This window comes from Piliocolobus tephrosceles, chromosome 9 (genome assembly GCF_002776525.5).
Source record: "Piliocolobus tephrosceles isolate RC106 chromosome 9, ASM277652v3, whole genome shotgun sequence".
Lineage (NCBI taxonomy): Eukaryota > Metazoa > Chordata > Mammalia > Primates > Cercopithecidae > Piliocolobus > Piliocolobus tephrosceles.
Window position 1 is genome coordinate 86344177 of NC_045442.1, and position 17027 is coordinate 86361203.

General features: G+C 44.2%; 1 protein-coding gene across 2 annotated transcripts; it reads right to left on the reverse strand.

Annotated features, from left to right (window-relative positions):
- Window positions 1–925: 925 nt before the first annotated feature.
- MSMB (microseminoprotein beta) lies at window positions 926–13328 on the reverse strand. Of its 2 annotated transcripts, XM_023230113.1 has the most exons (4): window positions 13294–13328; window positions 7304–7409; window positions 6282–6387; window positions 939–1162 (listed from the first exon to the last, which is right to left on the reverse strand). In XM_023230113.1, the coding sequence occupies exons 1-4, from the start codon at window positions 13294–13296 to the stop codon at window positions 1033–1035; spliced, it is 345 nt and encodes a 114-aa protein (XP_023085881.1). In that variant the 5' UTR covers window positions 13297–13328; the 3' UTR covers window positions 939–1032. The 2 variants fall into 2 exon arrangements, with proteins under 2 accessions (XP_023085882.1, XP_023085881.1); XM_023230114.1 differs by lacking the exon at window positions 6282–6387 and having other exon boundaries at window positions 926–1162.
- Window positions 13329–17027: the final 3699 nt, after the last annotated feature.

Below are 17027 nucleotides of genomic sequence, written 5' to 3' on the forward strand. Positions count from 1 at the left end.
GATGTTTTCTAACACAGAAACAATCAAAAGAGAATCGATGTTGTCATTGTTTTAAGCCACTAAGTTTTGGGTGGTCTGTGTGTAGCAAGAGATAACTGATACTGGGGCCTTGCACCCAGGCCACGCTCTATCTGCAAGGCAGAGCCTCTGGCCTTTAATTCCCCTTGGGCTGCATGTGGTCTTGGGGGCACTTTCTTCAGGCTGTCTTGTTCTAAGCTGCTTTGACCTCAAGCAAACACAGAGGAATGTGGGGGACACATCACAGAAGATAATTCCTGATGAAGAGGAAGGAGGGATAAACAGCAACACTGTAAAGGGATCTAATTCCAGCTTGAAGATGTACATTTTTTTCATCATTCGCCAGACAGCAGGACACGGGCAGCAGAATGCAGACATCAGAAACAGTAAGAGTGGCAGTGGTCCCCCAAGTAAGGGATGCACAATGACCTATTATAGAGCTTAGGAAAAATAGAACTTTTATTCATATTTATTTTGTTTTGTTTTGTTTGGGTTTGGGTTTTTTTTGTTGGTTGCTTGTGTTTTGAGACGGAGTCTCACTCTGTCGCCCAGGCTGGTGTGCACTGATGTGATCTTGGCTCACTGCAACCGCTGCCTCCCAAGTTCAAGTGATTCTCCCGCCTCAGCCTCCCGAGTAGCTGGGACTACAGGTGCCTGCCAGCATGCCCGGCTAATTTTGTATTTTTAGTGGAGATGGGGTTTCACTATGTTGGCCAGGCTGGTCTTGATCTCCTGACCTCAAATGATCCATCTGCCTTGGCCTCCCAAAGTGCTGGGATTATACACATGAGCCACTGTGCCTGGCCATTCATGTGTATTTTTGTCTCTCTTTTAAAATGTTTTATATTCTTTATAATGTGTATTAAATCAATGCATACACAAGTTATAAATTAAAAGTACACACATATTCAAGTGTTTGCTCAAAAATCTTTTTACTAATAGGCATGGCTACACAATCATAGACCAGAGGAGAATGACGCCTGGCCTGGGAGCCCTGTGCCTACTAGAAGCACATTAGATTATCCATTGACTGACAAGACAGGTCTTTTTTGGGTCCTTCTTCTCCACCACAATATACTTGCAGTCCTCCTTCTTGAAGATTCTCTGGCAGTTGTTTTTGTCATAACCCACAGGTATAGAAACACTGTCATTGAGACAAAACGGGGGCCTGTTAGAAGAGAAAGGACCCCCAGCACCTCCTCCCCAGTGCCAGCTCTGTTCAGGAAGTCACCCATGCTCCAACTTAAGGGCACCCTTTGGCTGGCAGCCCCAGAGTGTGGCCTCCAGGAACCTGGACCACTTTGTACCATAGAGTCACACAGCCTACCCCTGCATTCCATCCTGCAGGCACAGAAGGTCAGCAGTAGGTGCTGACAGGCCCAGGGGCAAGTCTAGCTACTCTGGAAAGTGGCAGCTTGTTCCATGCTGGCTCCTCCCACCCTCCCTCTTCAGGAAGCGGCCAGCATATTGTTGATAGAATGTGAAAAGGAAACAAATCCCAGCCCTGACTTGGAGGCCTGTTGGCAAAGGAGCTCTCTCAAGCAACCGGAGCAATGAGTCACTCCGGGCCAGTGTCATAGAGCCCAGGGAGAAGCTGATGAAAATCAGAGACCACCTCTAATTGAGCTGCAGTTCATACAAATATTTTGAAGAGTTCTGATGTGATGAGATGAGATGAGATGAGATGAGATGATACTAATGCTAGAATATTTATTATTATTATTATTACTTTAATTTTTTGAGACGAATTTCACTCTGTCACCCAGGATGGAGTGCAGTGGCACAATCTCAGCTCATTTCAACCTCCGTCTCCCAGGTTTAAGCGATTCTCCTGCCTCAGCCTCTTGAGTAGCTGGGATTACAGGAGCGCGTCAGTACCCCCAGCTAATTTTTATATTTTTAGTGGAGATGGGGTGGGGGGGTTTCACCATGTTGGCCAGGCTGGTCTCGAACTCCTGACCTCAAATGATCCACCCGCCTTGGCTTCCCAAAGTGCTGGGATTAGAGGCATGAGCCACTATGCCCAGCCCAATGCTAGAATATTAAGTGGAAAAATCAGTCCACAAAATTGTGATATAAAATTTGATATCCACTATGTAAAAGAAAAAATACGTAGAAAAGAGACATAAAGAAATGATGATAGAAGCCGAGGCATGGTGTCACATGCCTGTAATCCCAGCTACTCAGGGGGCTAAAGTGAGACGACAGCTTGATCCCAGGAGTTTGAGACCAGCCTGGGCAACATAGTGAGACCCTGTGTCAATTTTTTAATACAAATAAATAAATAAATAATAATATAGAATATTAATAGTTATTATCTTTACGTAGTCAGGATTATGAGTACGTTTTTCTTCTTTTTTCTTCTATACTTCCCCATGGTTCTATAATTCATATGTTTTACTTAGAAAATTGGGGGAAATGTCCTTTAAAACCTTTCATATTTAAAGGTGATTGCTGGCTGGTAGGAATGTAAAATGGTGCAGCTGCTGTGGAAAACAGCTTGGCAGCTCCTCAATAAGTTAAACAAAAAATTACCATATGACCCAGAAAGCTACTCCTAGGCATATGTCCCAAAAGAATTGAAAGCAGGGACTCAAACATTATATGCCAATGTTTGTATATTGATAAACATTGTATGCTAATATTCAGAAAAACATTTCTTACTTTAGCCAACAGGCAGAAGCAACTCAAGTGTTCAACAAATAAATGGATAAGCAAAATGTGGTATGGCCATGCCATGGAATATTATTCCGGCAGAAACAAGAATGAAGTACTGATACATGCTACAACATGAATGAACCTTGACAACATGCTGAATGAAATAAGCCAGACATGGAAAGACAAACATCATGTGAATTATATGAAATATCTAGAGTAGGCAAATTCATAGAGACAGAAAGTAGATTTGAGGTTACCATGGATTTGGGGGATGGGGAATCTGAGTTATTGTTTAATGGATATAGAGTTTCAGGTTGGAGTCATTAAAAACATTTGGAAATTAAGTACATTCATAGTACTCTGAATGTACTTAATGCCGCTGAATTGTACTTTAAAATGGTTACACTGACACATTTTATGTAGTATACATTTTACCACAATTTAAAAAAAGGTTAAAAGTAAAGTGGTGCTTGTTGAAGAGATACAATTCTTTTAGTTCACGGTAGGAAGTGAAATGGTGAATCTCTGCTGCCTGTGTGCAAGTACAAGTTGGTAAGGCAAAGGGCGTATTACTGGATGCTTATTTCAATGCAAACCAGACTTAGCTCTGTAGATGAAACTGCAGAGAGAGAGAGGGAAGAGAAACTGTCAACATCGGATATTCAGCTATCCAGAATCAGTGGTTGGATGACCTTGGCCTTTTGTCTCCCACTGCCTTTTCCTCACCCAAGCCAGGGAGCTAGCCCTGGATCCAGGCAGCGTGGAGCCCAGGACATCTCCCATGCCCTGCCCTGGAGCCTCTGCCTGGGCCCCCAGCCTCAGGCTCCACTGCCACCTAGCACCTTGAGACCTGGGCAGTATCCCACAGAGGGTGCAGTGGGTCCAAAAACTTCTTCCAGAAAAAGCTTAATCAAAGTTTGTATTTTTCCATGGAGGAGAAAAAAGTTCATGAGAAAAACAAACTTAGTAGGAAGTGAGGCATTTCCAGGGAAGAAGGTGTTGATTCATTTCCCCTTTGTGGAGCAGTGTGCCAAATGGAATAGGCAGCATGGCAGGAGAAAAGGAAAGGGCACTTTGAAAACTGACCAGGTATCAGTTACTGTCCCAGGCTCACATGACACAGAATTGGCACAGAGAATACCTTAAGTGTTTGTTGGGTTAAAGAATATATAGCAGAATCTCATTTAATTCTTATAGCCACTTGATTATACCTGATTATACTATGAGGAGACAGAGGCTCAGAGACATTCAGAAACTTAGGGTCACACAGCTAGTATACAAGGGAATGGAGATTCAGACTCAAGTTACTCTGACTCCAATAGTGAGGTTCTTCCCTCTTCACTGCAAGGAGCAGCCTGGCTCTTTTCCACACCAGGCCCATGAGAATCCCAGCCTACAGTGGAGAATCTTAGAAGAGGGCAGGGATGCCAAATCTGGGTGACATGGACACTTTAGCCGCCAGGGACCTGCGCTCCTTTAGGAGGGAGGGATCAGTCACCAGTCCTTCACTGGCTGGGATACAATCACACTCTACCAGAGTGACATTAACACTTGATATAAAGACAATCACAAATCCCTGGAGCCACAAAATCAAGGCTCAGCTGTAATACCCAGTGATCTGGCCAATGCGATGCCCAGGAGCCTGCTCTGAGCAGCCAGCTATCTCTCAGTCCAATATTCCTCTGTTCCATTGGCACCTAGCATGGGGCCTCCTCAATAAATGTGGCTGGAACTCTCCAGGCACTTCAGGTTCAGTAGGACTCAGGTGTTCTGATCTAAGTGAAATGCTTGCTTCTCTACTCATGGTGTCCTCATAAGATTCTCGAGGCACCTGTTAAAATTCAGATTCCTTGGCCCCTCACCTACAGATTCTGATCATCAGTTCTAGGATGGAGCCCAGGAATCTGTATTTCATCAAGCTTCCCAGGTGAGTCTGTGATTAGACAAGTTTGGGAAATGCCCCTTGACACCAATGCTTCTGCCATCAGATCCATTCCTGTTCCTGCAAAACACTACAAGCCAAGGCTACAGGAAGAAGTTAGATGGATTTGGGGGGGTTGGGAGTTAGGTAGCTGGTATGGACATAGCTGCTGAGGAAACAGGTAAATTAGGACCGCATTGAGGGTACTCTGTGTTCTGTCTGCTCAAGTTCTAGACTTCTGGTGTCCATAGCAACCCAGCAGAAAACATCTGCATAGCCTTTGGGTTGACGTGAGTTAAACTTGAGCAGTGAAGTAGCATAAGTTTTATGGTGCAAGGCACACTACAGATCCTCCCTTTACCCCTCACATCTAATCCCTCTGCCTAAGCTCAGAGCCACTGCTGTTTTTGCAAATCTACAAGGCCCAGACTGAAGTGATGACCGGGTCAATCTCCAGAATAGTGTCAGACCATTCAGATACTCTTTCCTGTCTTCAGGAGCCCGTCTGGAATAAAGCTACTTATCAAGTTTCAAAAACAACAGAAAAGAAATCAGACCGAGGTGGAAAACAACCCAAGTGTTCATCAACAGATGAATGGAGATGCAAAATGTGGTCTCTCCGTCTTACAGAATATGATTCAGCCTTGAACAAGAAGGAAATGTTGACGCATGCTACAACACAGATGAACCACGAGGATATTATGCTAAGTGAAATGAGTCAGTCTCAAAAAAGCAATTACTGTGTGATTCCACTTATATGAGGGACCTAGAGTAGTCAAAATCATAGAGACAGAAAGTAAAATGGTGGTTGCCAGGGGCTGGGGAGCAGAGGATGGAGAGTGACTGCTTAATGGGTACAAAGCTTCAGTTTCAGAAGATGAACAAGTTCTGGAGGTGGATGGCAGTGATGCCATAACAGTGTGAATGTACTTAATGCTGCTCAAGTATACATTTAAAATTGTTAACATGGTACATTTTATGTTACGTATATTTTACCACAATTTTTTTTTTTTTTTTTTTTGATACAGAGTCTCACTCTGTTGCCCAGGTTGGAGTGCAGTGACGGGATCTCAGCTCACTGCAAGCTCCACCTCCCGGGTTCACGCCAGTCTCCTGCCTCAGCCTCCCGAGTAGCTGGGACTACAGGCACCTGCCACCACGGCTGGCTAATTTTTTTTTTGTATTTTTAGTAGAGACGGGGTTTCACGTGTTAGCCAGGATGGTCTTGATCTGCTGACCTCGTGATCCGCCTGCCTTGGTCTCCCAAAGTGTTGGGATTACAGGCGTGAGCCACTGCGCCTGGCCCACAATTTTTTAAAAAGAAACAGGACTGAAAGCTACCCCCCCAATACCACAACACCAAGAGTAAGCCCTAACATAAACTATGGACTCAGGTGATAATGATGTGAAATGTAGGTTCATCAGTCATAGCAAATATACCACTGTGGTGGATGATGTTGATAATGGGGAGGTCGTGCATGTGTGAGGGTGGGAGGCATATGGGAAATTTCTGTACCTCTGCTCGGTTTTGCTGTGAATCTAAAACTACTCTATATAAAGTCTAGAAAAAACTAAAACAAAAACTAAACCCCTAAAGGTTGGAATTTTGCAAGAGGGAGTAGCTGTCCCTCAGAGAACAGCTAAGCTATATCCCCCTCTTGGCCAGCACTGGCTTGAGACTTACACGGTGCAACAGAAAATTGCTGTTTCGTAGCAAGAGCATGTCTCACAGTTGTCAGTCTGCCACTTTGAGTTTATCGGGTGTTTGTTTCCTTCGAGATCCGTGCATTCTAAAACAGTACACACAACATCATCAGTGCAAGTCATGCAATGAGAACAAGGCCTATCAGGACATTGAGTCCTGCCCCTACTATCTATACCCCGCCCAGAGAGAGAAGAGCTCAATAATTTTAAAGGTATCTAAGAATGGTGCTCCTGTATTCACCCATGGCTAATTCCAGTACTGTTCAGTTCATGCTGCTGATAATGTTTTCTTACAGAAAGCTTACATCCTTCTAAGTTTTATTTCAGAACAGATATTTCAAGAAAAAAATAAGGCCCTTTTTTTGAATCAGGTAGCCATGTGAGCCTACGGGTACTTGGGACCATGTTTTTTCCTGCTGGATTATCTCTGGATAAGTCTCTTACTTCTACACTTCCCTTTGCTTTGCATTGGTGGTTTTCAACCCTGGGATGTTACAACCCACATGTGAAACATCTTGGGTACTTGAAAACCACCCATGTCTCAGCTCTACCCTAGAACAATGAAATCAGTATTTCTGGGTGCAGGACCCAGGCTACTGTGTTCTTAGAAGGCTCCCCAAGTGAGGCCAGGCACAGTGGCTCACGCCTGTAATCCCAACACTTTGGGAGGCCGAGGCAGGTGGATGACCTGGGGTCAGGAGTTCGAGACCAGCCTGGCCAATGTGGCAAAGCCCTGTCTTTACCAAAAATACAAAAATTAGCCAGGCATGGTGGCACACACCTGTAGTCCCAGCTACTTGGGAGGCTGAGGAGGTAGAATCACTGGAACCCAGGAGGAGGAGGTTGCAGTGAGCCGAAATGGTGCCACTGCGCTCCATCCTGGGAGACAGAGCATGACTATCTCAAAAAACAAACAAACGGAAACACAAAGGCTTTCATCTGCAGACAGGTCCATCTGCCAGGCTGCAATAACATAATAAACATTGAAAAGCCAAGATTTACCCCTGGTAGAATCTCCTGGAACTCCCTCATTAGGTATGATATAGCATGATGCATTGCATAAAGTCACGAAGGTGGCAAAGATCACGAAGCCGCCCAGGAGAACATTCTGTAATGTGAAGAAAGGTCAGGGTGGAGAATGAATTAATTCAGAGGATAATCCTTGACTGAGTGCTGTGTACCAGGACCTTGGCTGGTTTCTGGTGAGAGGTTATGAGGTGGAGTTCCTAACCTCGGATGACCTAGCGAGGGAACAAGACCTGCACAAGTCACTAGCATGAACTACAGAAAGAGGCAAACAGGAGTCAACAGGCATGCGGCAACAACGATAAGTGTGCTGTTTCATTGCAGAGGAAGTTCAGGAAATCCTTACAAATAAGGCAATTTTTAGCTTCTTTGCAGCATATGTAAGACTTAAAGGACAGAATGAGGAGTTTCATGAGAAGAATGAAACATTAACAAAGATATAGAAGAGAAGCAACACAAATATATAGTTGAAGGCTTATTGTAGTTAACTGGATGAGTTGGAGATATGACGAAAAAATTGGGGCCAGGCTATAAACACAGACTGTGAGGCTAAAAACTTCATTTCCTAGGTCATAATGGCATCTTTTATGACTCCACGAACAAACCAGTTAATCTATACTGAAATTTAGAACAAGGAAAAGTATCTAGTTGACTTTGCCATCTTTTTGAGATGAGCTAAATAAACAAACCAACCTTAACACGGTAATTTCTGGGAACTTTTGAAAGGGAAGATGGTGTTAAATAAAATGTATAGGAGGCCATTGGTGTTTGGACTGAGCTCCTGCACTAGGCCCAACAGACCAAATCAAAATGCAGTAGCCCTTGCTGAAGTTCTCTGTCACTAAGCCAAAACTAAGTTGCTTATCCAACCTTCTAAGAAATTAGGAGAGAGTGAGAGGTAATAGCCAAATGCCCAACAGGCCAGTTTCAGCTGACATGATGAGAAAGTCCCCTCTGCTTTAACTTATAAGCAAAGTCACTCTGAAAAGACCAATTTACTTTTTGTTCTCTGTTTCTGTTTTTTCTGGCTCTTTCTGTCTATAAAGCCAAACTTCTCTGGTCAGCTCTGCGGAACACTCAATCTATTTTATGGAATGAGGTATTGCCTGATTATAGACTTATAAGTAAAAGTTAATTAAGGGCCAGGCATGGTGGCTCATGCCTGTAATCCTAGCACTTTGGGAGGCTGAGGCGGGTGGCCTGCCTGAGCTCAGGAGTTTGAAACCACCCTGGGCAACATGAGGAAACCCATTCTCTACTAAAATACTGAAAAATTAGCTGGGCATAGTGGCACGCGCCTGTAATCCCAGGTACTCTGAAGGCTGAGGCAGAAGAATCGCTTAAGCCTGGGAGGCGGAGGTTGCAGTGAGCAAAGATTGTGCCATTGCACTCCAGCTTGGGAGAGACAGTGAGACTCCTTCTCAAAAAAAAAAGTCAATTAAGATCTTTAAACTAAATGTGTTGTGATTTTGTATTTTGACAATGGGAATGAAGGCATTTATTCTGCAAGATTCCTGAAATTTATTATGAAATGATGTTACTTGAAGTAGTATGTTACTCATATAAGAATAGAAAGATAGGCAGGGCACAGTGGCTCACTCCTGTAATCTCAGCAATTTGGGAAGCTGAGGCAAGCAGATTGCCTGAGCTCAGGAGTTCAAGACCAGGTTGGGCAACATGGTGAAACCCCATCTCTACAAAAAATACAAAAATTAGATGGGCGCGGTGGTGTGCCCCTATAGTCTCTGCTACTTGGGAGGCTGAGGTGGAGAATCACTTGAACCCAGGAAAGTTGAGGCTGCAGTGAGCCATGATAGCACTACTGCACTCCAGCCTGGGCAACAGAGCAAAACCCTGTCTTTAAAAAAAAAAAAAAAAAGGCAAACACAGGGATAAAAATAGAAAACCTAGAAAGTTCCAAAGGTAGTTGGATAAGATAAAAAAGAAAAAAAGAAAACCCAGAACGTATAAATATATGTAGAAGTTTATTATAAAATAAACATGTTATTTGAGTTCTGTGGAGAGCGATTATTCAATAAATGGTATTAGAACAAGTGGCAAACTATTTGGGGAAGAAACAAAGTTAATTTCCTACTTGAGTCCCCATTAGTGAAATGAATTCTAAAACGATTCAAGGGTTAAGGTTTTACAATAAGATCATAAAATAATCACAGCATATATACATAAATACTTATTCTAAGCATAAAAAATAGATTTGAGAATATAAATGTCATAAGAACATAACTGAAATTAGAAAGATAGCAAGTTTTCAGAACAATATCATTACATACCAATGGGGGAAGAAAAACATCTTAAACAGAAAAAAGGCAAGAGAAATAAAGTGGCATTTCACACACACACACACACACACACACACACAGAAATGATGAATAAACACATGAAAAAGTTCAACTTACTGATAACAAAAGAAATGTAAATATGTAGATGAAATACAAACATAACGGGATGGTGAGAATAATCTTTTAATTTATAATACCCAGTGGGAAATAGAGACATCTATGGGAGGTGATATGCACAAGAATGACTTACTTTGAACAATTATTATGGAGAACAATTAAAACCATTTACAGCATTTGGTTTCACCTTTTCATCTCCAAGATGTGATCCTAAAAATGGCACAGACACAGAGACAGACTCCTCCACAAGGATGCTCACTGCAGTGGAAAAATGGAAGAAACAAAATGCCCAAGAACAGAGCTGGTGGAGAACAGTGACTCAGAAGAACACCTGGCGAGCCAGCAGGGTAGAAGGTGAAGTCACATGAGCAAACGATGACCACATGTCACGACATGAAATGAAGCAGGCTATGAAAACGTGATTCCCGTGATGCGGAGAGAGATGCTAAGAACACACTGAGGGTTTTGTATCAAATAACAAGTCATTTTTGGATGGGAGGATTAAGACAATTTTCTTCTTTGGACTTTTCCTCTTATTTTCTAAATTTTCTACAATAAAATGTATGAGTTTTATAGCCAGAAAGAAAGAAAGAAATTCTTTAAAAACAACACAACGCTTGATACATTCAGCTCAAGCCAGGACTTGGAGTGGCACTTGTTCTGTTTCATTCTTCTTTTGAGTAACCTTCAGCTCGAAATCAGGGTGGAAACCTAAACTTTTTTCCCCCAAAAAGCGAGCCTTGTTGACAGCATTTTTACTCCTTTCATGTAGAAAGAGGGCTCTTGGGGGACTGGGGATCACTGTAATCTTGTGGATCTTGTTTCACTGAGTCACAAAGCAGGAGAGTCAACAGGGACAAGCAGGGCTGCATCCCAGGACAAGTGACATGTGCAAAATCCCCAAGTCTCCTGCAGCTCTAGAGCAGAGGCACGAGATTGAACCACCAGGGGAGAGTCCAAACATGGTGACAGCAGAGAGCAAATTATTTAATTTTGAGATTACCCATTTGACAGTATCTCAGAAATAGCCTAACACTGACTCTCTCTCTCTTTCTCTCTCTCTCTGAAATTCAGTTTTCCTCCCCTGTAAAAAGAGGGGTTTTCCCACTTGGGTAAGCATTAAAGTTACCCAGGGAGCTCATAGGAAACACACAACCTCAGGGTCAGTGCCTCAGTATCTTTACCTAGTCTCCCAGGTGAGAACCCAGGTACAATGACCAACCCAGTGCTGCTTTAATGTGCATTCCTGGGAGTTTATTTTGTTTTGTTTTGTTTTGTTTTGTTTGTTTTTGAGATGGAATCTTGTTCTGTCGCCCAGAGTAGAGTGCAGTGGCGCAATCTTGGCTCACTGCAACCTCTGCCTTCCAAGTTCAAGTGATTCTCCTGCCTTAGCCTCCTGAGTAGCTGAGATACAGGTACAGCATGTACCACCATGCCCGGCTAGTTTCTGTATTTGTGGTAGAGACAGAGTTTCATCATGTTGGCCAGGCTGGTCTCAAATTCCTGACCTTAAATGATCCGCCCGCCTCAGCCTCCCAAAGTGCTGGGATTATGGGCATGAGCCACTGTGCCTGACCAGAGAGCTTGTTAAATAACCTGCAGATTCTGCTTCAGTAGGTCTTCAGACTTACACAGAAACTCCCAGGTGATGCCCACGCTGCTGGTGTGAGGCCCACCCCTGAGTAGAGAGGCTCTAAAGCTTCTTTTCATTCCTGTCTTCTATTCTGCCACCAGCCTTCCCTCCCTTCATGTCTTCCTTTCCTGCATTTAGTAATCCTGAGCTCCTGATGTGTGCAGGCACAGGAGATACACCACGATGCCAGAATGGGCTTGGGTTTTCTAGATGGTGCTGCTAGCCTTGAGATGAAGCAGACTGGCAGTGCTCTTAGAAGTTGTGTCTCTTTAGGTAAATTACTGTTCCTGGAAGGGTCTTATCCCATGATCAAGAGTTGCGGGTCTGGCCAGGCATAATGTCTCACACCCGCAATCCCAGCACTTTGGGAGGCCAAGGTGGGAGGATCACTTGGGCCCAGGAGTTAGAGACCAGCCTGGGCAACATAGCAAAAACTTATCTCTCTACTAAAAATAATAATAAATAAATTAATAAATTTAAGTTAATAAAGAGTTGGGGATCCTCAGGATCTTAGGTAGGCAGCAGTATTGCCAGCTCTGCAGCTTGCTAAATTCACTGCGAGGCGGCATGGAGGATAGGCTGGAGGAGCCAGTCGAGTGGAGATGGGGAGGACCTCCCACCCCACTGTTGTTTTACCATCCCCAGTTCTGTCTCAGGACAGTTTCTGAGAGTTCGTTTGTCTTGCCGAGTGGCCCAGAGGAGGCCCAGGGTCTCCTCCTGAGGACCCTCTCCGGCCTCCCTTGGCTCCTCCCACTTGACTGGTTGCTTCTTGCCTCATCTCCCTTGCAGCCCCAAGAGCAGCCCAGTTCATTCCCTGGAGTTAGCAAAGAATGTTTTAAGAAAGATCAAGTTTAAGACACAAGAAAAGCTTGCAAGGGTTTTTATAAATTTTGAAGCAAAATTCTTTCTTGGCCAGGCACAGTGGTTCACACCTGTAATCCCACCACTTTGGGGGGCTGAGGTGGGCAGATTGCATGAGCCCAGGACTTCAAGACCAGCCTGGGCAGCATAGCAAAATCTTGTCTCTAAAAAAATACAAAAATTAGTTGGGCATGGTGGCACTCACCTGTGGTCCCAGCTACTTGGGAAGCTGAGATGGGAGGATCACCTGAGCCCAGGAAGGTCAAGGCTACAGTGAATCATGACCACACCACGGCACTCCAGCCTGGACGACAGAGTGAGATCCTGTCTCAAAAACAAACAAATAAACATACAAATAAACAAACAAATAAAACTCCCAAAACCCAGGATTCTTCCTTAACACACGATAGTGAAAAGGGCCTAGGAAAATGATTCCCAAACTTGAGTAAGCATTAAAACCACCCAGGCAGCTTTTAAAATTGATGCCCTGTTCTCACTGCAGCCCAATTAAATCAGAGTGTCAGGGTGGAAGATGGGTGTCAGTGTTCTTCAAAATTCCCCTGGGAGTTCCACTGCCCAGCCAAGTTTGAGAGCCCCTGGCAGGGAGAGAGGGATGCCTGGGTTCCTATCTCAGCTCATTCACAGGCTTGCGGTGAGACCCCAGTGGCAGCTCCTTCCCCTCCCCAGGTTCAGTTCCCTCATCTCAAAAACAATACAGTCATGTAGCTCTGAAACTATTTTTAATTTCAAATTACTCACATGGGACCCAAGAATCAGAGATACCTATGAAATCTAATTGATCCCCAGAATACTGGAAGGAGAAACAACTTATGTCTTAGATAATAGAACTAGTGCTAAACTCATTACAATTTTCGCAAGCTCCCAGACACTAGTCCTCTGAACATTGAATTGCAGGTAATAACAGAAGATTCCTAACTAGGTCACATTTACCTTTCAATGCTATGCGGTAGAAGCACACATCACAGCATATTAAAATAAGGAATATATATTCTCTTTTGCTTTTCTAGCCTTTATATATAAAACCAGTTACCTACCATTGTGACAAGCAGGACTCCTTATAGACAGGTACATACAGGAAAAGTTCCATCCAACTTTTATACTGGAGAGGGCAACTACGCTTTCGACATCATTGGGAATAACAAGGTGAGAACACATTGTTTACAGAGGGTTGACTAGCAAAAGGAAAGTATGGTTTCAGATGATTTATGAGTTATTAATCAATCAGATCTCCACCCAAGTTATGTGTTTACCTTGTCCCCACCCCAATCTGCATTTGCTCCTGACCTGAAAGAGCAGAGGAGGAGAGAACTCCTCTTTGCTGAGCCTTCACCCTATACTGGTGGATTGCTAGCACATGACGTGTCCTTGTTTGATTTTACACACAAAGGAACAGAGCCTCAGGGATGCCAGTCACAACAGCCAGGTGGTGAAGGTGGGTTTTGTGAAGGCATAAGAATAGCCCACAAGTCAGTTCACCAGACCCATTAGGCCTGGGTCTGTGGCCCAGATGACACTGCCCTTAGGGTCTGGCATGAGAACAGAAATGGGTCAAGCCATGCTGCAGGGCACAGGAGAGCAAGAACTACATACAGCTTGAGTTTCCCTGACAAGCTCAATCGCGGGACCTTTCTAGAGCCGTTCTTGAATCTGTAGTCTACTCCCTGCTGCATCAAGCAAGCCTTCCTTCTCTTTGTTCCACAGTGGTCTCCTCCCAAACAACCACGCCTGCCCTCGTCATAGCCAGGATGGTCTTTGGGGAATGGCAACAAGCAGAACCTCCTAGGGTGCTGCAGGGACTTACTACTTTATCTGTTTGCTCTGGCCACCACAACAAAACACTGCAACTGGGTGGCTTTGACGAAAGAAATTTATTTGCTCACAGCTCTGGAAACTAGAACTATGAGGTCAAGCCACTGGGGAAAGCTTGTTTTCCTCTGAGCCCTCTCTCCTTGATTTGCAGATGGCCACGCTCTTGCTGCCTCTTACATGGCATGCATCCCTGGTGTCTCTCTCTGTGTCCAAATTTCCTCTCCTTATAAGGACACTAGCCATATTGGATTAGGGTCCACTATAACTTACATTTTACTTGAGCCACCTCTTTAAAGGCCGTGTCTCCATTGCAGTCACATTCTGGGATATTGGGGGTTAGGGCTTAAACCAATGAATTTTGGGGGGATACAATTGAGTTCATAAGACAATTTTATCACAAGAAGTCCCCTCACACCTTGCCACAGCTTGCTACAGTTCCTAAAATTTAACACCGAGATCCCTCTGCCCACAGATGAGAGTTCACGCTCCTAACCAGAGGGTCCTTGAGGCTCTTCTGAGCTGGCCACAGTGGCCCTTTCCAGCACCATCCTCTACCCTCCCTAAAATCAGCCTCACCACCCCTAACACAGCTTGGGGTCACTCTCCTGCTCCCTAGAAGAGCTGTCGTGCTGTCTGGCTGCCTCCTCACTCACCAAGGGTGCCACACACTTCTGCCTTCACCTGCATAAATTAAGTGTTCATCGACTAAATTCCAGGAAATTGGGGCACATTCATCATACACTGTAGCCCCTTGGTTACTTTTAAAACTCGAAGTTTGAAGAACTTCCTGTAGTGTGAAGTGGAAAGTTCTGCCTCACATTGAGAGCAACTAGGACTTGCTGCCCTCACCTCCTTGCCTCCAGGGCACAGGCGCTAACCTTGGCTCCAAAACACTCTCATCTCAACAAGTCCTCTTCAGAGAGGGTTCAAGGACACTGGCATCACGCAGAATCTCCCTAGGAATGGTGGTGTGGAGGGTTCTGGCTCTTAGGGCAAGGGTTTCTGGAGTCCAGTGTGCAGTGTCAGTGCACGGTGGCCATGACTGTGACTGGTAGCAAGGTGGTCTTGCTGGAGCAGTGTGGTTTCAGTGCTCTACCTAACCTTACGCCAAGAAAGCCTGTGTCTCTGGCCTTTAGTAGAGGCTTGAATTATCTAATAAATCTCTTTCCACCTCAAATGACCTAGAGCAAGTTCTACTGTTTGCAATTAAGAACTTTGTGACCAAGACGGTGACTGTGACCTATTGCTGTCAGTGTCCCTTCCAGTGACTGGCAGGGTGCCTGGCACAGAGCAGCTGCCCAGAACAGGATTTCACCTGGGTTATCTCAGGTATTCCCAAGTATAAAAGTCTCCTGGCAAGACCAACCCACACCGCTGCTGAAATGAGCTCATCTACTCCAACCCCAGGGGTTGAGAAAGGAATGCTCAGAGCAGGTGTGGAAGAAGGCAAATGAAATGAGCAGCACTCTCTGGGTGTGTGACAGCCAGCTCTGTCCAAAACCTGCTTGATCAGTTTTCAGTGTTGATCCTACCTCAGCTATCATCCTTATAGATGGAACCGGCTTATTTTTCTTTTAATTATTTATTTTTCTTTTTATTTATTTTAATTTTTTTAAAAGACAGTCTTGCTCTGCTGCCCAGGCTGGAGTGCAGTGGCACCATGATAGCTCATTGTTACCTCCAATTCCTAGACTCTGCTGCCCAGGCTGAAGTGCAGTGGCACCATGATAGCTCATTGTTACCTCCAATTCCTAGACTCAAGTGATCCTCCCACCTAAGCCTCCCAAGTAGGTGGGACTACAGGTGTGTGCCACCACACCCAGCTAATTTTTAGATTTTTTGTAGAGACAGGGTCTTGCTATGCTGCCCAGCCTGGCCTTGAACTCCTGGGCTCAGGTGATCCTCCTGCCTCCCAAAGTGTTGGGATTACAGGCATAAACCACCATGCCCAGGCTGATTATTATTTTAATGGCCATATTTTATTCCATGGAATGATTTGGGCCATGATTTATTTGGTCAGGCTCCTCTTGTTGAACACTCAGGTTGTTTCTGACTTTTTTTTTCTATAATTAGAAATACTGTTGAAATCCAGGTCCTTCAGATAAAAATTTCTCACACTTACACTAATTTCTTTAAGACAAATTCATAGAGGCCAGGCAAGGTGGCTCACGCCTGTAATCCCAGCTACTTGGGAGGCTGAGGCAGGAGAATCACCTGAACCTGGGAGACAAAGGTTGCTATAGGCCGAGATCATGCTATTGCACTCCAGCCTGGGCAACAAGAGTGAAACTCCATCTCAAAAAAAAAAAAAAAAAAAAGAAAAGAAAAAAGAAATTAATAGAGGTAGAATTTCTGGGTAAAAGAAAATTATAATTCTCTTAGATTATCACCTATTACTCTGATAGGTTTGAAATATTTTGTTTTAAATTATTTTTCTTTGCTAATTGGCAAGATTATACTTTTTTTTTTTTTCTTTTTTGAGACGGAGTCTCACTCTGTCTCCCAGGCTGGAGTGCAGTGGCTCAATTTCGGCTCAGTGCAAGATCCGCCTCCCAGGTTCACGCCATTCTCCTGCCTCAGACTCCCGAGTAGCTGGGACTACAGGCGCCCACCACCACGCCCGGCTAATTTTTTGTATTTTTAGTATAGATGAGGTTTCACTGTGTTAGCCAGGATGGTCTCGATCTTCTGACCTCGTGATCCGCCCGCCTCAGCCTCCCAAACTGCTGGGATTACAGGCGTGAGCCACCGTGCCCGGCCTAGACCTTTTTCTGTATATGTATTGACCAGTTGTTTTTCTTCTTTTGTGAATACCCTGTTCACTCATGTCCTTTAGCTATTTTTCTGTTTGGGGTGTTTATATTTTTCTCCTGGATTAGTTAAGGCTCCTAATATATTAAAGATATTAATCTTCAAGTGTCACATGTGTTAAATATTTCCCTGATTTTTTTCATGGTCA

Coding starts and splice junctions, on each gene's coding strand:
- MSMB (XM_023230113.1), bottom strand. Junction 6,388..7,303: donor TCCAGGAGATTCTACCAGGG/GTAAATCTTGGC, acceptor GTACTGTTTTAG/AATGCACGGATCTCGAAGGA. Junction 1,163..6,281: donor GCAATTTTCTGTTGCACCGT/GTAAGTCTCAAG, acceptor TCTCAATGACAG/TGTTTCTATACCTGTGGGTT.